This window comes from Macrotis lagotis, chromosome 7, assembly GCF_037893015.1.
Source record: "Macrotis lagotis isolate mMagLag1 chromosome 7, bilby.v1.9.chrom.fasta, whole genome shotgun sequence".
Lineage (NCBI taxonomy): Eukaryota > Metazoa > Chordata > Mammalia > Peramelemorphia > Peramelidae > Macrotis > Macrotis lagotis.
In genome coordinates this window covers 1,719,212-1,741,341 of record NC_133664.1, presented here as the reverse complement: position 1 = coordinate 1,741,341, position 22,130 = coordinate 1,719,212, and the positions used below count along the sequence as shown (strand labels likewise).

The following is a 22,130-nucleotide window of genomic DNA, read 5'->3' as shown; positions in this document are numbered from 1 at the left end:
GGGGCGGTGCCCCGCCCCTTCTCCCGCCCCTCGCCCGAGCGCTTCCCAGGGAAACCTGCGCCGGCTTCCGGCGGGGCGCGCGGGCGGCGCAGCAGCTTCCGGGCGAGGGCGGCCCGGTTGGCGAGCGGCCGCCGGAAGTCCCGCCCTCGGGCCGTCGCTGGCCGCTCTCCCGCCATGGCCGAGGTGCTGGAGCAACCGCGGACGCGCATCGGGGCGGCGCAGGTGGCGCGCTTCATCGACAGGCCCGTGTGCTTCGTGGGGCGGCTGGAGAAGGTGCGGGGCGCCAGGGGCCCGGGGCCCGGGGCCCGGGGACGGGGGGTCGGGCCGGGGCTGCTCACGGCCCCTCTGCTTCCGCCCAGATCCACCCCAGCGGCAAGTCCCTGGTCCTGGCGGACGGAGAAGGCCAGCAGGTGACGGTGGAGCTGGCGGAGCCCGTGAGTGGGGGGCCCGGGGGGCGGGGGGGGCCGGGCCCCGGGGGGGGAGCTGCGCCCCGGGGGGCGGGGGGCCCGGGCCCCGGGGGGGGAGGGGAGCCGGGCCCCGGGGGGCGGGGGGGCCGGGCCCCGGGGGGGGAGGGGAGCCGCGCCCCGGGAGGGGAGCCGGGCCCCGGGGGGGGGGAGCCGGGCCCCGGGGGGGGGGGGTAGCCGGGCCCCGGGGGGGGGGAGCTGCGCCCCGGGGGGGGGAGGGTAGCCGGGCCCCGGGGGGGGGGGAGCTGCGCCCCGCGGGCGTCCCCCGGCCCAGCCTGGCTGCCTCCCCAGCTGGAAGAGGAGCTGTCCGGGGTCCTGGAGGTCGTGGGCAGAGTGTCGGCCCGAGCCACCATCCTGTGCGCCTCCTACGTGCTCTTCAGAGACCAGCAGGGCAGCTTCGGTGAGAGCTCGGGCCCGGGAGGCGCCGGCCCTGCAGTGGGCCCCTCCAGGAGAGAGTGGGCGCAGCGTGCCCCTTTCGGGCACCGTGGCCGGGCCAGGACGGAGGCGGGCATGTGAGCCTTGTGTCCTGCCCCCTGCTTGGCCGTGACCTTTCCTCCTCTCCACTGAAGGCCGCTTGCCCCACGTTGCTCTTTATGTCGCAGTCCCACACCCATCTGGAGCCCGGCAAGGCCATGGCACGGCCGGGCAGCTCGACAGACCCGCCCCGCCTGGGCAAATCTCCAGAAGGGGGGCGGGAGGGGGTAGAGGTGAGAGCTCCGCTCACCAAAGATGCACCCGAACCTTCCTCTCTCTTAGACCTCAGGCTCTACAATGATGCTCTCAAAATCATCCACGAGTTCCCTCAGTATTACCCTTTCGGGGCCACGCAGGACTGATGTCTCGAAGCCGCTTCCCGCCAGAGGATGGCAGCCTTCCACCGTGGCTTCTCTCCGACCAGGGCCTCCTGAGCCCCATCAGACCGGGGACTTTCCTACCGTCTGGCGGCATCCCAGGGCCAGCCCCAGATGACTCTTGGCTGTCTGTCCAATCAAGTTAGCTTTGGGTACTTTCTCCTGGACAAGCAATTCTATTTTATTAATAAATGATGTGCTCTTGAATGATGATTGCATCATCGTGGCATGCTCCCAGGGCCCGGTCTTGGCTCTTCTGGGCCAGAGGGAGCGTGAGGCAGAACCTAAAAGACCAGCCCTCATCCTTCCTCAGCCTCATTAGGCTCACTGCTGGTGGCACAGCTTAATTTGGATCCTTCTTAAGTCTCCAGGTCCCTTTGGATTAGCAGGCCATGCCAAGAGCAACAACAGTCCCTGTCCTCACTGCTCCCTGCTTCCCCCCCCCCCCCACATTGGCTGGGCTGTCTGACTCCCACAGACTCCCCCATCTCCAGCCCCATTTGGGAGGCTGAGTCCCCAGTGGGATGGCCTGAGGACCAAAGAGCAGAAAGGAAACACGGTTTTTCCAATTTTTCAGACTAGGCTTTTTTTCCTCAAGTGCTTTGCAAATTATCCAATGGAGGCTGACTAATAAAGTGCATTAGGTTTGTAAATGAAGATAATGAGCCCTCAAATAGAGGGGAGCTAAGAGGATGGGAATGTCCTGAGATGGCAGTTGGCCAGCCTTTGGGAACAGATTGCTGCTTGTGCCTGGGGCCCTGGCCTCAGTATAGCCTCACTACCAGGGAAGAAGCCAGGCTTGAGCAGAAGATGGCACTAGAGTCCCCAGGATGTCTTCCCTCAGGGATAAACATTTTGATAACTGTCCACCATAATTGCTTCTCCTTGTAGTTCTATATATTTTGTTTACAAGTTGTTTCTGGAGACTGAGTACCCTTTTGGCCTATGCTTGCATGACTGGTCATCGCAGAACCTTTGAACTGGGCCAGGGCAGCTTGCCTTTTTGGTGCCCGATCCCTGATTGGTTCCCAGCCTCCCCAAAAAGCTCAGCTTCCTGCTCTGCTCCAGGGTCTTCATCTCTGCACCTGGTTTCTCTTCTGTAAAACATGGGGTTTGGATCGAAAGAACAAAGTTTCCAGCAGCCACACTGACCCCTGACCCAGATCTCCCTGCCAAGGCTGAGGAGGCCTCTCCAGGGTTGGGGCTTGGATGGTTTTCCCAGTTATCTGGGGACCCTCCTTGGTCTCCTGGGGGTCCCCCCCCTCTCCTCTGGGACTTGGTTTCTGGTCTTCCATTTTTAGTTCCTATGTATTTGCTTTCCAAGCTAAGGAACAGCTCACATGTGGGTGGCACCTATTCTTGACCAGGCAGAGGGGATCCTCACAACCCATTCGGGTGGGGAGGAGGTTTTGTTATCCCTATTTTACAGAGGAGCAAACTGAAGCAAGTAGAGATGAAGTCACCTAGCTAAGGCACCTGAAGCAGCATTTGAACTTGGGTCTTCTTGACTTGCTCCCTGGATGTAAGGAATAAACCCCCTTACTAAAAACTTGGAACTGCCATTAGTGGAGCAAAGAGGATCCTTTATTGAACACATCCTCAAGAACGGGTGTCCCAATTGGAAATGGGACCAAGAAACACGAGTCCCTCCCTTGTGCTGAGTATTGCCCCAGACCTCTCTGATCGACTCCCCACATGGGCTCCAATTCCTCCTCAGACCTCCCCTTCCCCAGTGCTTGGTAGCTAGGCCCTTGAAAGGCAGGACCCCTATGTGTGATGTGGACTCTTCCCAGGAAGATGATCGCATCTGCAAGCCAACATTCCTTGGGTTCTACCCATAGCTCTTTCCTCATCTCAGCTGTTTCTCCGTAAGACATAACTCACATAGAAATGAAACCTAATCACTTCTACCCCTGTGTACATTTAGCTTGGCCCTCACTGGCCTCCCCAGACCCGGATGCAGGGCTGGACAGGGGCATGCTGGGGGTGGGGTTCAATCAGCAGGCCTCTCACCTATCAGGAACAGAATCATGACCACTGGTAGCACCAATGGCCCCCTGGGTGCAGCTGGCTCCAAGTCTGAAACCCTAAGATACCATTCTAAGGAAACTATCCCCAAAGCCCATCACCTGCAGGCAAAGCCCAGCCCGGCCAGCCAGGAAGCAGGCAGCAAAAGTAAGCTATGGATGCCATTGAAAGATCTGAATGGAACCATCAGGACCCTCTGCAGAGCCCATGCTAAGGGGCCTGGGCCTTGCACCTGCCTACCTCCTATGGCTACAAAAAGCTGGAGCCTTTGGCAAAGCAAATTATCCCTACCCATGACCTGGCACATATACTCCCACCCAGCTCTGGGTGAAGGGGAGGTTTTCAGCCGCCGATTGTCTTTGCCAACAAAAATTCCAAAAAACAGGGATTTCTCCCACAATGGGAGAATGCCAAACTGCTGGCACTAGAAAACAAGGGCAGGCTCAGTGGGCCACCCAAGCACCCATGATCACCGGGCATGGCCTCCTATCACTGCCATTTTGTGAGCACTCTCCCATGTTCCCAGCAAACTGTGCTCTTGCTGCCACACCCACATGGGTCAGGTTGGGGTGGGTCTTCCTCTAAGGACACCTCTGAGGGCTGAAGTCTCCCCGTCTGCCCTCTGTTGCAGAGATCCCAGGACACCCTGGGCCTCAGGCACCACTTCATTAAAACTTCTCTTCCAAGAAAGGCTGACAGGCATCCAGCCAAATGGGAGACTGGCTACCAAGGCCAGCAAGAGAAACATAAAATAAGACAGAACTGAGAATGAGGAAAAGCATGGAACATGAGGGAAAGTGACCCAGTAGTCTGGAGAAAAGACTCAGAGCACGTGAATGATGAGAAACTCCCCAGTGAGTCAAAAAAGACATGAAATCAATGAAGGAAGCCATCATGAAGGCAGAAAAAGGAAGCGGGGAAAAGGAAGCAGCACAGGGTCCACCCAAAAACCAGGTGCTCGCTCTCTTGTGTGCACTCTCTCTGTCTCTGTCTGTCTCTCTCTCTCTTCCTCCCTCTCTGTCTCTGAGGCTGTAGATGCCACTGCCCAGCTCCCCTGCAATGGGCAGGTCCCACCACTGAAGCTCCAAAAGCCAGGAAGGGGAGGGCATCAGGGCAGCTAGATGCTGCAGTGGGTAGAGCACTGGCCCCAGAGTAAGTAGGACCTGAGTTTGAATCCAGCCTCAGACCCTTGACACAAACTAGCTGTGTGACCTTGAGCAGGTCACTTAACCCCACTGCCTCACATCTAGGGCAGTCTCCAGTTGTCCTGATTCACATCTGGCCACTGGACCCAGATGGCTCTGGAGGAAAAGTGAGGCTGGGGACTTAGCACAGTTCCCCTCACTCAAACCCAACCCATGTGCTTGAGAACAAGGACAAACATCGACCATCACCATCCTCCTCCTCCTCAAACTCGATGAAAGAAGGAAATGGGACTGAATATAGGTCTGAACAAGTGTCCTCGGTACTTGGCAGATTAAGAAACCCTGAGTCTACCAGGGCTAATCTCTGCAAAGGGCCAAACAGACTTCAGTGGTGGAGAAGGGGGCAGAAGAGAAGCAAGGCCAAGGCAACTGTTAAAAGACCCCAGGAATTCCATGTGAGCCAGAGGGGCTGACCTTGAAGAGACAGGCCTTACAAACATAAATGAAAAAGCAGGAAGCTACATTGCAGGAAAGGATAAGGTGCAATGGTCCAGAAAAGCACCCCAACTCCAATGACAATAAACTGCAGTCAGATGGGAAACTCTCAAAGGAGGAGGAAAGGGAATACAAACAATACAGGATTATTCTACAGTCCAGAGAGCCTTTATGAAAAGGACAGGAAGAGAATACTCCTTCCAAGCCGGCAGCCCTGGGGGAAAGGGTAGGGTGGGACATCTGCCTCTGCCCATCCGGCCCCATCCAAAATGCAAAGGGGAGGAGGAAGGCCCTTGCTCCCAGTGCCTGCCAGAGGTTGCCTGGCCGTCCAGCCCAGCATGGCAGCCTGTGACCCAAGCCCTCTCGACCCAGGCCTGCTCAGCTCCAAGTCCAGGACTCTCAGGCCTTCCTCAGGAGGAATGGATCTTACTATGTAGATGAGGAAGGCGCTGGGGCACCACCAGGCCCAGGAGGTGGACGACTAAGTGAAATTTCTGAAAATTTCCTTTGCAAAATTATCATGAAGTGGATGGCCCATTTTAACACGAAAGGGGAACAGGAATAAGTTATGTGCTTCAAAGTCTTGAACTCAGTTTTGTTTCGGGTTCAAGTGGAAATGCCTCAGTTCTGGTTGGGGTTTGGAGTCAGGGCTGTGGTCCTGGTGAACGCCAGAGCTGCCTTTCCTGGGCTCCCAACACTCATCTTGGGGATCCCTGGACCTTTATCTCAACGTGGAAAATTCCAAGACTACCCTGTCTTCTGGACGCCAACACACAGAGGGACATGCAAGAGCTCAGATGACGACTAGTGCAGATACTGGGCCCGGCTTCCTCACCCAACCAAATAGTGGCCCAGAAAAAGGGACTCATCAGCTCGACTCAGCCCATCCAGCCTGCAGGGGACCAGGAAGTGAGATCCACCACGTTTACATGGTGCACTCTCAACGTCTTAAACCTTATGTTCCCACCTCAAGGCAAAAGTGGGTGATTCTCTACCCCAGCTAGGCAGGGCAGTGCAGTGGGCCAGGCCTGGAGTGAGGAAATCTCACACTTTTCCAGATGGGGGTCCCAGGCTCAGTCACATCACCCTGCTTGCTCAGTTTCCTCATCTGTCAAATGAACTGGAGAAGGAAACAGCAAACCATTCCCATGTCCTTGTCAAGAAAAACCCCAAAGGGGTCAGTCAAACTACAAACCAATGTCTCATTACACGTGAGGAATAGAGGGGGGTCAGCTTCCACAGAATGTCAGAGGAGATTTAAACATATAGAAATACACCTTAGAGACTGGGGTCTGCCTGTGGCAGTTGGTGTCCACCTGCAGCTGAGTGCAAGACAAAGGAATCGACCCCAACCCACTCAGACCTGAGATTAGCCCAGGCCTGCCCCATCTAGTTCCAAGTTGACTTAGGTTTCCTTTCCTTTGCATTGTTATACACTCTTGTGCTCATGAGTATAATGACCCCAGCGTGGGGGAAACCTATTGTGAGAGGCTGGGATGGGGGTGAGCTTATTGATTAGACTGCAGCCCTGACCAAGGACAGGCACGAAGGGAGCAGCAAGCCTTTCAAGCCACAAATAAGACAAGACATCACAATTTGAAAAGTTTAACTAATCAACAGCTATTTTAACCTCTCTGGACTAAGTCTGTAATTCAGTCATTTCTAACATTCCAGAATCCGTCCTCACCCAATGGGTGAAGCCTTTGCCAGGAAACTCAAGCAGCAAAGGGGGTGTCAGGTCCAGGCTCACCTTCAAGCACCCAAGAGCTCCCTGACCAAGTGCTCAGGGCCCTTTCCAGGTGAATCTTTGTCACTGAGGCCTCCCACCAAGTCTGCCCCAGGCATCACTACCACTGCTCTCATCCTGGCCATCGTGGCCACCCTTGATGGCGGGCAAGCAGCCCTGGCCACCACATATCTCTGGTGTTCTCAGCCCAGTTTACCTTCTATGGGGGTCTTCGGCTCTGGGGGTCTCCAGTGACCCAGTCAGTCGGGACCAATGAAGCTGTTCAAAACGAGGTATCCTTTCTCCCGCGCACCTCCTGGCACACTGTCTGGGCTAGGCTGCTCTCGTGGCTGTGCAGCCTCTTCAAGTTTTGACTCTTTCTAGCTCGGTCTTCATTCCTATTTTTAGTCCAGGAGTGGGGGGCATGATGGTACCCAGATGAAGGAGCCACTTTCTACCTTGGAATGAACAGAACCAAATGCCCTTTTTCTGAGGCTCTCAGGCACTGGAATCCTGAGACCAACCTTGCCTTCCCCCCTCACTCTCACCAAGTATTCTGATGAAGTATTTGTTTCAGCGCCTGCCTCTTCATCTTCTACATTAAACACTGGGGTGTCTGCTGCAACTCCTTTTGTGGCCAGGTTTCTGCCCATGGTTTGCTCCCCCTGAACACAGCATCCAAGGTGCCCCACAATAGTCCTTCTGAAGCAGGGCACACCTCAGAAGAAATCACAACTTTCTCTGGCATGGAGACCCAATAAAACATCTTTATTAACAAAAGCACATTTGTACAAAAATTATAAATACCCACCACCTAGAGCCTTAGCCTTGGAGTAGAGGCCCTGGCCTCTCCACTGTCTCCACCCCAAGGCCAGACCTCACCCCCCAGCTTGGCTCCAAGCCCCCTGGGGCCTGTCAGGATTCTGAAACCACCTGGCTGGCAGTGTATCACCCCTGCACAGTCAGAGACTCTCCACTCCGGTATCCTCTGAATCCAGCCAGGCCCCGGCTTTGGCTCTGAGTGAAGTGTTCACTGTCAGCCAGAGAAACCAGTTCCCCCCTACACCCCTTCTATACATACGCAAATGCAGAAAAAAATCAATCCACTGCATTTGTTGGGCTGGTTCCCAGGCCCTGCTGTGGCCTGAAGAGGAAGCATATTTGCAGGAATCGACACCCGGGAAAAATCCTCCCCCAGAAGAGGACTGATGAAAGCCTGGGCTCTACCGGGCTTGTCCTCCGTGACCTGAGAAGCTGCCTCGGAAATGAGCCTCCGTTTTTCTAGAGGAGACAGCACTCCAAGGAGGACCTACTGGGGGGAGGTCAGGGCTCTAGGCACTCACAGATGACCCCAACTTAGAGGAAAGCTGGAATCCAGTTAGATCCCAAAGGCTGACTGGTATTTCAACAATGTTAAGTTTAAGGCCCTGTCTCCTCCAGTCAACTGAAGGTAATCACTGGATCATGCTCGTCGTCTTGAGAACACGTCAGTGAAGGGTGATTGTGCCAGGCGGAAGAGGAGGGCCTAGGGAACAGATGTCCATTATCCACTGGTCCAGCTCATTCCTTTTCACAGCTCTGGATGTGGGGTGGTTTGATAATGAGGAAGAGGAAGGAACCAGATTCCCCGAGAAGTTGACAAGCATTGTTGGATGAAGGAACATGGGGTGAAGCACATTATTTGGAAAGTCTACATATCTTAATGAACTATCTCCTGCTTCCCCAGGACTCCCAAGGCCTTATCAATGTCATGGGAGTGGGAGGCAGCCTGGATTTCTACAAGAATTTCCTAAATGAGGTGCTTGGGCCAGTGACCAGGCTGCCCTTGTGGACACAGGCTGGTTCCTCACTGCAGGAGGGTTTGTGAGGTGCCCTGCCATCATGGGGATGTCCAACTACCAGGTAGGAACATCCTGAGGGACTAGTCCTATCAGCAAGGGAGATGGTCTAGGGTTGCCCAGTCTCGGCTGGGACAAGATTCCCTGTTGTATCCAGCTGCATACACTTACAGGAACATGCAGACACTGGACACTCAGCGTGGTCCCTAAACAAGAGGGAAAGGTCTGAGTTAGAAAGATAGTTCCCACTCCCATCCGCTCTCTGCCTCCCCCACACACTGGAACGTCTTTAGAATTTCCAAAGGGAGAAAATAAAACCTCAAAGCAAGAAGCCTCAAAACATCAATGACTTACAAACTAAATGGGAGGAAATTACTCAGAGAAGGCAATGAGATTGCTATTTTTTCCAAGTAGTTAAAACTGTTTTTTCTTGAAAAGTTTTTAACCATTGAGCCTCTTTCAGAGTAGAAAAAAAAATGCCTTTATGTATTCAGTTCAATAAAAGTTAAGGAATTTGGAGGCTATAAATGCAGATCTATGTAAGACACAGGAAAGAGATGAAGAGCATGAGATTATGAGCAAAGAAAAAACTGTTGATGAATTTTCCAAAGTTATTACAAGCTGAGTGATAGGCTAACTGATTCTTTTACCTGGAAGCCAATTAGAAGCTGACATATCTTAATACTATGACTGATTACAAGTATTCAATTGTGGAAAAAACAGCTCATACACTCAAACCCTATCTCATCCCAAGGCATCAGTCAAAAACTAAATCCCTCCATAATTCAGCCATTTCTTTTAGAAAGGCAAAGTCAAATAGAAACCAAAACCAGCAATTGGCACAGGAGGATCCCTGAGGGGTGCGCATTAACTCACATTTAAAATGTAATGTTTCTGGATTTAGTTTTGTTCTTATTCCCCTTTATATTCCCAATTATGTCTGCATCAGGTCAAGCTGTTAGGAGAATGGAGACCAGATCCCTGGGTTCCTAGAAGTCACAGCTGATGGCAGTGACTGCAGTTACCTGAACCAGCTGAGCATGTGGCCGGCGTGGCCGCCGTGCCTGCAGTTGTGACACCAAGTAAACCAGTTGTTGAACTGGGCGAGCTTCTTGTCCTTGCTGAGGTCCACTTTTTCATCTGACTTGGCTCCTCCTAGGAAAAGGAAGGTCTTTCCATTACTGTGTCAGGATGCTTCATTCCGAGGCCTTTAAAAAATGACTCCTAAACATGTTATGGACAGAAAAACTTAAGTCATATGTAAGCCTTGTAAACTGATTACCAATGGGGTCCAATGCTCAAGGATTGGGGGAAGAGTTCTGCCACACTTTTCACAAATTTCTAAGCTAGTCAGCCCATCAACAAGGATTTTATAAGTCCCTCCTTTGTATCTGAGGATACAAGAGGAGGTCCAACTGTCCCACCAATCTAAGACTCATCTGCCTCCCCAAGCCCCACTTCCCCATGACACACTTGGGAGTCCAGGATCCTGGTTCAACCTCCTGAGAAGAGGTGATGAGCCCCAGGGACCTTCCCACGACTGTGCTGCCCCTAAGGATTCTGGGTCACCTTTCTACAGGGTGGTCTCCCCCAAGAGAAGAGCAGGGTCGGTCTACTGGCTATGTCTGGGCCCTAGTGCTCTGCACACAGAATGCCCTTGATCCATGTGATTTTTATATAGTATTCTCAATAACGGAGCATCATGCATGTGGGCTATTGGCAAACAAAGAGCTTAAGGAACAGTGACGTTGGTCAACGAAGAATTGTGAGTGGCCTCATTCTTCTCAGTGATACAATGATCTGGGACAATCCCAAAAGACTCAAGATGAAGTGCCCTCTCCACCTCCAGAGATAGACCTTGTACTGTCTGAACGCACTCGAGCAAGCAGCCGTTCCTTTTTTCATTTTTCCTTTTATTTGATTCTTCTTGTACAAAATGACTATTATGAAAATCTTTTACAAAATTATTCATGTATAACCCATGTCTGATTGCTTGCTATCTTGGAGGCATCTGGGAAGAGGGAGGGACTTTGGAACTCCACACTTTAAATGAAAATGGTATTTAAAAAATAAATAAAAAGACAAATGCATGGACAACTTTTACCAGACTGTTTACTCCCATGGGGAGGGGAGAGGGAAGGGAGGGTAGTAGAAAAATGAGGACTTCAGAAATTTGCAAATGAATGAACGCAGAAAATCTCCATTGCATGCAACTGGAGAAAAAAAATAAAATTTCAATTGAAAAAATGAATAGAAAAGAAAAAAACCAAACTACTGTAACTGCCAGGTACTTCCTGGTGTTTAGACCTACCTGGGCAGCTAGAAACAGGTGTCCCCATATTGATCAGGCAGAGTGCACATCGTGGGAGAGGCTTCCGACAGCCGGGACAGCTTGTAACTTTGGATTTGGTTGGGGAGCCACTCACACCATACTGGCTGAAGCCCCGGCCCTGGTGAGGCACAGCTGAGCAGCTGTAGGAGATGGACTTTCCACAGAAATTGCAGCTCACAAAGACCTATGAAACAGATATCAGGAGGGTCACCTGGTGTGGGGAAGTGGCGCTCTCCTCTTTTCATCAAGCTTAGAGTTTTTAACATCAGGTACCATCTTGAGATTCTGCCATCCATCATCTGCTGTCCCAACCCACAGCAGAGAGGGAGACCAGAGAAGAGGGAACTTTAACTACAGTTTAAACTCACCAGTGACAACCAAGAAATGAAGGGCGCTGGGTGGGGCACTGACCATGGTCACCTGATGGGGACTCCAAAAGTCCTGGTAAAGAAAAAACTGACTTTCCTCAAATCAATCAAGAAAAGGTCTGTGCTGCAGTGGGATCGGTGACTCTGCTCAGGCCAGGCAGCCCCACACTGATCAGACCCAACAAGAACTATTGAAGGGACAGATTGGAGGTTGCCCTATGTCCTAAGGAATGAAGGGCTCCCAGGCCCATGAGGAAGAAATGCCCTTTATTTAGCACCTAGACAGAGATACCAGGAAGAAAACATCAGCAGGGCTGAGGAGAAAGAGGGGTTGGGAGGAGAGGAGGGGGAACTTATTTCTTGGGTCTCACTTGTCGGCATTCTGAGCAATACAGAAGCAGGTGCTGAAATCCAGAGCATGCCAGAACAAGCTGATTTTTCCACATCAATGCTAAAATCTCCCAAGGCCTAATAATCAGAGACATGCAAATTAAAGAGGCCACAGTCAATGTTGGAGGGGGGAGTTGTGGAAGGATACATACTACTACATTATTGATGGAGCTGTGAAATAACATGATCATTTGGAATTATGCCAATAGAGTGAGGAAGATGTTCCTACCCCTTGAACCAGAGGCTCCATTACTGGGCTTATGCCTCCCAAGGAAGCTAGTGATAAGAATTGTGGCCTCCGAGGACCAAAATATTTATAGCAGCACTTTTTGTGCTGCTTTTTGTCCAAAAACTGGAAATGAAGTAGATACCCATCAATTGGGGAACAGCTAGACAAATGGTACCATATGAATATAATACAAAATTATTGTTTTATGAATGATGCTTATAATGAATATAGAGCTTAGCAAGATCTCCTTGACATGATGCAAAATGGAGTCAGTAGAACTAAGAAAAAACACACACAGACATTACAGCCATTTAAATGGAAGGAAGAACGACCCACCCCAAAATCAAAAGTGAATGTGACAGGGTGTACTGGCCCTGGAGCCAGGAGGACCGAGTTCAAATCTGGCCTTAGACACTTAACAATTACCTAGCTGTGTGACTTCGGGCAAGTTACATAACCTCATTGCCTTACAAAAACCGAGAAAAAAAAATGACTGTGACAAACTACAAAAGTGAGAAGACTGGAGGTCCAAAGGTGCAATTACATAGTATGCAGTTTTTTCAATGATTTGATCAGTTGTGTTGGTTTTTATTTCTTTTCTAGAAAATAGTGTTCAGTAGAGGGATGGCTCTGGGAAGGGGAAAAGGAGGATTGTGGGAATATCTATGGTGACATAAGAAACAGAAGACAACAATAAAAATTTATTTGAAGTAATGAGAGAAGAGGAAAAATGGGGATGGGACTGACCTTGTGATGTGACTTAAGAAATTAGGACTTATAATGTTAGGGGGAAGCTCTGTCTACCAAGGAAGATGTGTACCTTCTCTACAAATAAAAATCTTAGAGACATGCCTGAGGTCACCCAATCACTAGGTGTCAGAGGCAAGATATGAACTCAGGTCTTCTGATTACAAGGCTGGCTCTGCCTACACTATGAGTGGTGCCACACATTGTGCCAAACAGGTGGACAAAGTTACCCACATGATGTACGAACCCACAGGCATGGGTTTTACATATCCTGGACAAAATCTTCCCCTGGGGATAATCTAATCATGAGAAGACTGAGAACTGACATCATCCTCTCAAGAACTTCCAGACCCAAACCCTAAGCCTAGCCATACCTTCCCTGGTGGTTCTGGGCCATGGAAACCCCCTGATCCTGACCCTAGAAAATGTATTCCAGTTGGTCAGATGACAGTCCAAGCTGGTAAGATCGTTGCTAACCAAGTCACAAGAATAGAAAATGGGCAACTAGGTGGCACAGCGGATAGAGCACCGGCCCTGGAGTCAGGAGGACCTGAGTTCAAATCCCGCTTCAGGCACTTAATAATTACCTAGCTGTGTGGCCTTAAGGGGAAAATCACTTAACCCCATTGCCTTGCAAAAAAAATAAAAATAAAAAAATAAAAGAACAGAAAACAGCAGGGCAGATAAGCAACTTAGGATAACTATGTCAGTAAGATTCAGGATAAACGTTTGAGAATGAAGTGGTCATTAATAACAACAGTGGGGTTGCACTTGTGGTTTTTAACTCTTTAACCTCATCCCACTTCTAGGCAGAGTTTATGTTTCTTTGGTTGCAATATCAGGTCTACTTTCAAGGTCAATATGTCAAACTGTTTGTCATTTACCTGTGCTAAAGGCTTGGAACTGGGATCCAGCTTACTCCTGTGAATGTCAAATTCTGCTCGCTTGTGCCAGAAGCGCCAGGCGTCTAACAAATTCCTATAGTTTTCAATCCAATACTGGACCCTCTCATCTTTAAGTACATCTAGTGGAGAACCCTGACAAAGGAAAAAACAAGCATTAGTATTTGAATTTTCTTCACTGAAGTGTTTCTTGGCTTCAGCTCCAATAGTAAGTGATGCTTTGGTTGACATGATCCAATAAAGAAATGAATCCAGGTGAATACCATATTCTTCCCAATGTTGGAGAAAAAGCCCCAAGCCCCAAAGCCCAAGACAGCATGTCCCAAAGCTCCTGGGTCACTCCACTGACCTGTAGCATACAGTAGCTTGCCGTCTGGACATCTCCAGTTCTATCAACATAGCTTTCCATTAAATCGACTCCATCCTTTGTCAGGCCAGTCAGCAAGATTCCTTCTAGATTTCCCGCCTCTTTCATTTCATTGGTCAGCTTTTCAATATATCTATTCAACTAAAAAGTTTAAAAGTTAATTTTTGCTCATTTTGTTCTAAGTATGGCAGTCCCATTGGATAGTTTCCTCTGTTTTGTTGTTGCTTTTTCTATTTGCAAGGCAGTGGGGATTAAGTGGCTTGCCCAAGGCCACACAGCTAGGTAATTATTAAGTGTCTGAGGCCGGATTTGAACTCAGGTCCTCCAGACTCCAGGGCCAGTGCTCTGTACACTGCACCACCTGGCTGCCCCCAAATAGCTTCCTCTTAAAACTTCAGACTGTTCTGGATAAATGATCTGGAGGAGATCAAAGCTTACTACATAAGCCATGACCTTACCCACAGCCCCATATCCATGGAGAGGGTGCTCGGAAGACCACCTGGAAAGTAGCTGAAATGAATGCTCTTTAAAGTGTAGACCAAAGATACTAATGCACTGCTAATGGAGTTGAGAACAACCATTCTGGGAGGCAATTTGAATATGCCCAAAAGGGCAACCAAACTGCATCCCCTTTGATCCAGCAGTATCACTACTAGGTCTACATCATAAAAAAGGGGGGGGAAAGAATATTCATAGCAGCTCTTTTATGGAGCCAAGAATGGGAAATTAAGGGATGTCCATCCATTGGAGAATGGCTGAACAAGTTATGATATACAGATGTGAAGTAGTACTAATGTTCCAGAAGAAACCATGAGAGGCAAGACTTGAGAGAAGCATAGAAAAACGTGCATGAACAGATGCTGAATAAGTGAGCAGAATCAGAAGAACACTGCATTTTAAAAGACTTGTGAGGAAAATGTCATCTGCGGAAGACAAAGAGCTAGGGAGTCTGAATTCAATATTTTCACGTTTTTGGTTTTTTCTTTCTTGTAATTTTTCCCTTTTTGTTCTGATTCTTCCTTTACAGCATGACTAATATAGAAACATGTGTAACATTATTGTGCATGTAACACCTATATCAAATTAGGATGGGGGAGGGAAAGGGGGGAGAAAACTTTACAAAAATGAATGTTGAAAACTATCTTTACATAGAATTGTAAAAATAAATAATTTTTTTAAAAAAAGTGAATAATTAAAAAAAAAAGGGCAGACCAAATTTACTTGGTTCAACAGTTAACCAAGTCTTCACAGTTCCAGTACTCCCAGAGGCAGGCAGCCAGGCCAATCTAGCCTCAAGGCACAAGTGGCATCTAAGACACACAATTCTGGCAAAAAGGTGGGTCTGCCTCTCTTAATTCAAGGGAAACTTAAGAAACTAGCTGATAAAAAGGAAAACAAATGCCTAGATAATATAACCCTAGAGCTAGACAAAGCAAGGCCATCTAGCCTAACACCTCCATTTTCCAAAAGAACAAATGTTTCCAGAACTTGTTAGGAACAGAACAAAGCAGGGCCTGGGACCTGGGAATCCCAGCCCAGTCCTTCTGCTTCCATTCCTCCTGTTATGAGTATGCACAGAATGAAGGTTGATTGGGCACAGCCCAAAACTCTAAGAAGGCCTATTTCAATGAAATTTAGGGATTCAGCTGTACCATCCATAAAAGACAGCTTTTCCAAATGAAAACCACTTTGCCTTTTGGGAGACATCTCACAAGGGCCTCTGCCCCAGTGACCCTGTGCCAAAGGGATCCACCAATGCATTCTTCAACAAGATCTCACCTGAGCATCACTGAGGAACTTGCAAGCAAATGCCACCCTGTCTCGTACTGCCACTTTATTCTCATACTGCAGAGAAAAAAAAAACAAAAACAAGCAAGCCAGTACTTGTGGTAAGTCTGACCTCAGGACAATCATGCTTCATTGCTCCTATTTTTACTTTCCATGGACCTCTTACCAAATCAAGAGGACCAACTTTGTCCTCCCACATCATCTAATGGTGTGACCAATGTCCTAGAGCCAAAGGCTGCGATCCCACCAAACGTCCACACATGATGCTTGAGATGCAGTAGAAACATCAATTGCCCAGTATAAATAATAGCTTCAGACAATTTCCAAGCATCCCTACTTCAACAGTAGCTTGGGAACACCTTAAAAAGATCTGTGAACTGGTCCAGAGATCCAGGCTAAAGTGCTATCTCTAAAGACAGACTAGTGGTCAGCACTGGCATCTGGAGGAGCTGTCTGGTCAGATCAGGGTCTTAGAACACTGGCAGATCTCAATGGCAGGTGGCAGCCCCTCCTACTTGCTGGGCCCAAATGATTCTCCTTGGGGTTTCGTTTCCCCCCCACCCCAACATGAGTACAGAAGGCTTTTACAACAGGCTTCAAACACCACTCCAAGCTGGACACACAAAACCTAAGTTACATTTAACTTCCAAACATAGGGTGCATCTGTGGTGGTTTTGGAGGGCCCAGACTAGGATTCTCTCCTCTTGAATACCAGCACAATGCCCAGTTAAATGCTCGCGAAGGTGGAGAGGGAGCCAATCAGAGCAGGGTCAGATCTCCCACCTTGGTCACCATTTTGGATTCTTCACACAACACTTGGGAAATGTTCTGTTTTCCTTGGGAAGAGGGCTCACTAGCCCTCCAAGGGAGGGACCCCAAGTATTTTAAAGACGTGCTGTCTAAGAAGCTTTATGGGCCCCTGGGAGACAGAGTCACCACAGGGATTCTTCACTCCCTGTTTTTGCTGGTGTGGAAGCTGAGGGGTAGGGGGAAGGGCTCAGGAGTCCCCCCGGCTGAGGCTGCCCTGGGGCCAGGTCTCTTCACATTGCTGCTCTGACACCAAGGGAAGCGCAATGCATAAATATGGCAGCAACAGACTTTAGGAAAGACCTGCATAAACTGATGCATTGTGCACATCAACAGCAACATTGTGAGATGACCAACTGGGATGAACAGAGCTCCACCATGGTGGACCAAGTGAACAGAGGACTCCCATAGGAAACAGCACAGGCCTAGCAGCTCTGGTAGGTGGAACAGAGTCAGAGGGAGCTTACCAAGACGCCGTCGTAAGAGCCAGGCTCACTTGTCAGAAAGGCAAACATGACACAGAGGTAGGGGTCGCTGAGCTGTAACCGCAGGGTACTGCACATTTCCCTCCAAAGGGAATTCTTCTCATCTGTGTATCCCGACAACGCCATGGCAACCACATTGAGGTTCAGGTCACCTACATAGTAGAAACATGCCTGGTCAGAATGAGCGGTCCCCTGCCCACTCAGCTTGCTGGGGTTTAACCCAGATGATGAATCTGGGGGAGGTGGGCTACCACAGAAAATGCCCCAGAAGAACTTTTTGGGGGCCAGTGAGGAGTGGGCCAACCTCACTACCATGCTCCCTTCTTTGCTGAAGAACCACCTCATGGGCATCCTCAGAGAGGACCTGGGTGCAAGAGTGAGTCTTACCCAGCTTGGTTCAACTGCCTTTGGTTCCATCAGCCGGGGGTATGTGAGTTAGTTAAGGAGGAGCTTTCTAAATGATGTTGGGAGAGTCACCATTACAGTCTTCCCCTCCCCTCTAGCTATGGCACTTCCCCAGGTGGCCCTACAGGAGCAGCCTCAGGGCACCAGGACTCAGGGGGTTCCTGTCTGGCTCCTGATCCCTTTCTCTGCCGTGTCAAAGTTAGTCCATGTTTCCAGCCTTGAACTCCTTCCTCTCTTAGACCTTTTGTCCATCCTGCTGCATCCTTTGTTCTCAGATCCTCCAGGCCAACATTGGCTCTCCTCTCTTTCTCATAGTGGTCTGAGGACCCCAGGAGGAGGTGACAGATTATATTTACTGTCCTGATCCCCCTGGGACCACCCTGCCCTTGTGACCACCCTGATAACCTTTCTCAGAAGAGGCCCCCTCGTTCAGAATCTGGATGGCACGCCGGATGTCCAGGTTGAACAAGGCCACAGCAGCGGCTCGCTCCCATTCTCCCTCTTGCACAAGGGAGTTGAGGAAGGGCCCCACGTCCACGTCCGTCCCCTTGCTTATCCAGCCACAGAGCTGTAAGGCCAAGATCCTCTCTTCACTCAGACTCTGGCCCTCACTCAGCTTCTCGGATGCCCCACTCCAGTTTTGTCTGCTGCTGCCTTCCGCCATGCCTAGGAGAGGATGGACACCATGGTTAGGGGCCATTTCTCAGCTGGGAACATCCAGATTCTGACATGTGATCAAGGAACTAGGTCAGGAAGAGAGAAGGCCCCCTGTTTAAGTGCTACTACAGTGATTCTCTGGCACTGACTGCTGTGCTTGGGGTCAAGAGTGAGGCAAAGTCAGGAGGCGCCCACAGCAGACACCAGGCCTCTTCAAAACATATAATAATACTTTTACCCAAATGAACCCAGCAGCCTCATTCTGGAGGGTGGGTCCCTCTTTATTAGAGGTTTGGAACACCGGGCAGCCTTGTCATTAGGGGGTGGGAACAGTCTTGTAATTAGACCTCCTAGACCTCTGATGACCTGCTGTCTGACAGCAAGGTCCCAGCACCCTAGAGCTTGGGGGCTCAGAGGGCCTCACTGAGTGAATCATCAGTCCCTTTTGGGGGCATGGGTAGGGGGGAGGATGGGCTGATGTTTCCCACAACCCATCTGTTATTTCACTGATGCAAGAATAAATAAATTAAACAAATGGCCAGAGACCCAGAGATCACGTACCCAGCATATGTCCAGAAGGGACTTGAACCCTGGACTCTAAGCACTATGACACACTGCCTCTCTTCACAAAGGTTGAATCCTGAACTAGGATTAAATGAAAAGTCTCTTTCCTTTTCTATTACAATTTTAAGAGTCTCCTATTTTTAGCTCTGATCTGACAGCAGATGGGTTAAGAGAAGGGGAGGAGGGCAAGGGAGCCCTCCCCCCATACTCAGGGGGCTCAGTCACAAAGTTCAGCCCCGTGTGTGAGCTCAGCCAGCTCTGGGCCCTGGTAAAAAGGGAGCATCTGGATGCTTCACTAGAGGATTGGACCACCAGTCAGCCAACCCCTCAAAAAGGCTGTTTTTAACTTAGCATCATTTACTAAAAAAGCTAAATCAAGGCCCCACCCACCCAAGTTACCCATTGTCTAAAGAATACTCCCAAATGATTCCATGACTTTGTGCTTACCCAAAGAGGATTTCACGATGGTTTTGATGCCCGCGTAAACCAGTGAGCCCTTGTGGCCTGGAGATTTGGGGTCCAAGTCTTCCGTGTACTGTTTCATGAGTATTAAAATGCATAGGAAATACTAAAGCTGGCATTCCTTGGGAATGAGGGCTGGTGTCGGGTCAAGGCAACCCTAAGGCCTCACCGAGACCCCCTCCCCCCACCCCCACTCAAAGCAGCATCACGCACCCCAGCCTTCTAGAAGGCCGCGGGTCCGTCTCTGGAAGCCAAACTGCCAGTCTCAGCCGGCGCTCCCACCATAAGAGTTTTCACTCAAAGGATATAGTACAGAGTATACCAGAGGGACTTCAGCTGAGGGTCTTCGTTGCCAGCCAGCACGTGGTTTCTCCAGACCTGCTCGGTGTCGAGGCCGTAGCGGGACAGGGCCCGCAGGCGCATCTTGGTGGCCACGTCCTTCTCCAGGGAAGGGTCGCTGCCCTCTTCGGCGCACTCGTAGAGGTGGCGGCCGCAGGCCCACATCAAGGAGGTGACCGGACTCCAGGCCAGGGAGATCCGCTCGAAGACGGTGAAGTCGGACATGGTCCGGTTGGGCGTCACCACGATCATTCGATTCTGGCCGGTGGGGTGCCAGGCGAAGGACGCGATGTAATTGTCGCAGGGCTGGACGCTGCGCTCGATGATCGTGGGCTCGGTCTCGTCCCCGATGGGCGTGGGTGTGTGCTGCATGTCGTACAGCCGGATGATGTCGCTGTCCCTGGTGAGGGTGGCCAGCAGCCCCGTCCTCGTGGGGCACCAGGCGACTTTGGTGAGAGGCTTGGGCTGCTCCGTCAGGGTCAGGACGGGCTTCTCGAACTTCCTCAGGTCCCAGATGGCCACCTGGCCTTCGTAGAAGGAAGCCACGCGGTCGTGGAAGTGGGGGTCCACCATCACGCCCTGGACGGCTTTGGTGTTGACAAACATCTTCTGGCTGGTGTTCCGCAGGTCGAATATGGCCAAGTTCCTATGCATGCCGGCGAGGAGAAGTTTCTGGTCCCGGGGCAGCCAACAGAGGGACAGGCAGGCGTCGTTCTGCCCCAGTTCATAAAGGGGCTTCGTCACCACCAGGCCCCCTTCGCCGTCTCCCGCCGACAGTCTCACTTTCTCCAGCGGGACCGTGGCTTCGGGGCTGTACTTGCTGCAGATGTCCCAGATCAGCACCGAGAAGTCAGCCCGGTGCTTGTCCAGCCCGGCGGCCAGCCAGCTGCTGTCCAGGGGGTTCCAGGCCAGCGTGTTGCACTGCCGCGCGTGCTTGGGAACGAATTCTTTCCCTATCAAGTCTTTGAACTTGGAGTTGTGGTCCTGGCCCAGGCTGGTGAGCACCACGCGCCCGTTGGCCTGGCCCACGGCCAGCAGGCACTCGGGGTCGTAGCTGAGGTACCAGGCCACGCACTTCATGTAGGGGGTGTCCGAGTTGATGGACAGCAGCGTGGCCGCCGTGTCCTCGGACAGCCGCAGGGAGCCCGCCTTGAGCTCCGAGCTGCCGGCCGGCTCCACCTGGTACAGGCTCAGCTCCGAGTCGCACACCACGAAGCGGTCCAGCTGGTGCGGCGCCCACAGGATGTCGGGCTTGGAGCCGCTCATGGCGGGGCCCCTCGGGGAGACCTGGGCGGGACGGAGCCGGGGTCGGCGGGGCGGCCCGGGAGGCCCCCGAGCCCCGGCCCGAGCGCCCCTGCCGCGGGCCCGCCCCTCCCCCCAGCCCCGGGGGCCGCACTCACCTGCCGCAGGAGCTCGGGGGTCCCGCGGGGCCTCCGCAGCGCCGCCAGCCTCCGGCGAGCCTCTGCGCACGCGCCGCGGCCGCCCCGGAAGCCGGGGGGCCCGCCCCGCCCCTCTGCGCATGCCCGCTTCCCACTTCCCTGCCCCGCCCCGCCCCGCCCCCACGCGCTGCTCCCTCGCTGCCGGCGTCCGCCGCAGGCCCCGCCCTCACCCCCGCCCCCGGGGACAGACCGGTCCCTGGACCAATCCCGAGGGGGAGGGGAGCCCCCACCTGGGGGGAGTCGGGAGGGGCGGCGCCCAGCGCAGGCCACGTGGGCAGGAGCGGGCCGCAGCCGGGCCGCAGCTTCGCAGCTTCCCCCTCTGTAAGTCTGTGGGACCCCCGGCCCCCCGGCCCGGTGTGGCCCCCGCCCCAAGTACAGAGACAGCACACACACTCACACACATACATGCACACAGACACACACACACGCTGCACACAGACGCACAGTGACACACAAATACAGAGACAGCACACACACACACATACATGCACACAGACACACACACACACGCTGCACACAGACGCACAGTGACACACAAATACAGAGACAGCACACACATACACACACACACGCTGCACACAGACGCACAGTGACACAAATACAGAGACAGCACACACATTCACACACATACATACACACAGACACACACAGCGCGCTGCACACAGACGCACAGTGACACACAAATACAGAGACAGCACACGCACTCACACATACATACACACAGACACACATACACACACGCGCTGCACACAGACGCACAGTGACACACAAATACAGAGACAGCACACACACTCACACACATACATACACACAGACACACAGACACACACACGCTGCACACAGACGCACAGTGACACACAAATACAGAGACAGCACACACACTCACACACACAGACACACATACACACACGCGCGCTGCACACAGACACACAGTGACACACAAATACAGAGACAGCACACACACACATACATACACACAGACACACATACACACACACACGCGCTGCACACAGACGCACAGTGACACACAAATACAGAGACAGCACACACACTCACACACATACATACACACAGACACACATACACACACGCGCGCTGCACACAGACACACAGTGACACACAAATACAGAGACAGCACACACACTCACACACACATACATACACACAGACACACAACACACACTGCACACACGCTGCACACAGACGCACAGTGACACAAATACAGAGACAACGCACACACATGTACACATACATACATACATACACACATACACACAACACACGCTGCACGCAGACGCACAC

General features: G+C 51.7%; 2 protein-coding genes across 5 annotated transcripts; one reads left to right on the top strand and one right to left on the bottom strand.

The window, feature by feature from the left end:
* Positions 1 to 66: 66 nt before the first annotated feature.
* On the top strand, positions 67 to 1,522 carry RPA3 (replication protein A3). The gene is made up of 4 exons (XM_074195369.1): positions 67 to 273; positions 360 to 434; positions 756 to 864; positions 1,221 to 1,522. Exons 1-4 carry the CDS (start codon positions 175 to 177, stop codon positions 1,298 to 1,300), a joined length of 363 nt encoding a protein of 120 aa, XP_074051470.1. The 5' UTR covers positions 67 to 174; the 3' UTR covers positions 1,301 to 1,522.
* Positions 1,523 to 1,786: 264 nt separating this feature from the next.
* MIOS (meiosis regulator for oocyte development) lies at positions 1,787 to 20,828 on the bottom strand. 4 transcript variants are annotated; one of them, XR_012470398.1, is made up of 11 exons: positions 19,359 to 20,827; positions 19,036 to 19,134; positions 17,773 to 18,033; positions 16,945 to 17,114; positions 15,662 to 15,727; positions 13,865 to 14,023; positions 13,498 to 13,650; positions 10,859 to 11,063; positions 9,573 to 9,702; positions 7,258 to 8,753; positions 1,788 to 7,167 (listed from the first exon to the last, which is right to left on the bottom strand). XR_012470398.1 is itself a non-coding variant. In XM_074195367.1 (10 exons), the coding sequence occupies exons 1-10, from the start codon at positions 20,653 to 20,655 to the stop codon at positions 8,657 to 8,659; spliced, it is 2,637 nt and encodes an 878-aa protein (XP_074051468.1). In that variant the 5' UTR covers positions 20,656 to 20,827; the 3' UTR covers positions 1,787 to 8,656. The 4 variants fall into 4 exon arrangements, 2 of the variants coding, with proteins under 2 accessions (XP_074051468.1, XP_074051469.1); XR_012470397.1 differs by having other exon boundaries at positions 1,788 to 7,163; XM_074195367.1 differs by having other exon boundaries at positions 1,787 to 8,753.
* Positions 20,829 to 22,130: the final 1,302 nt, after the last annotated feature.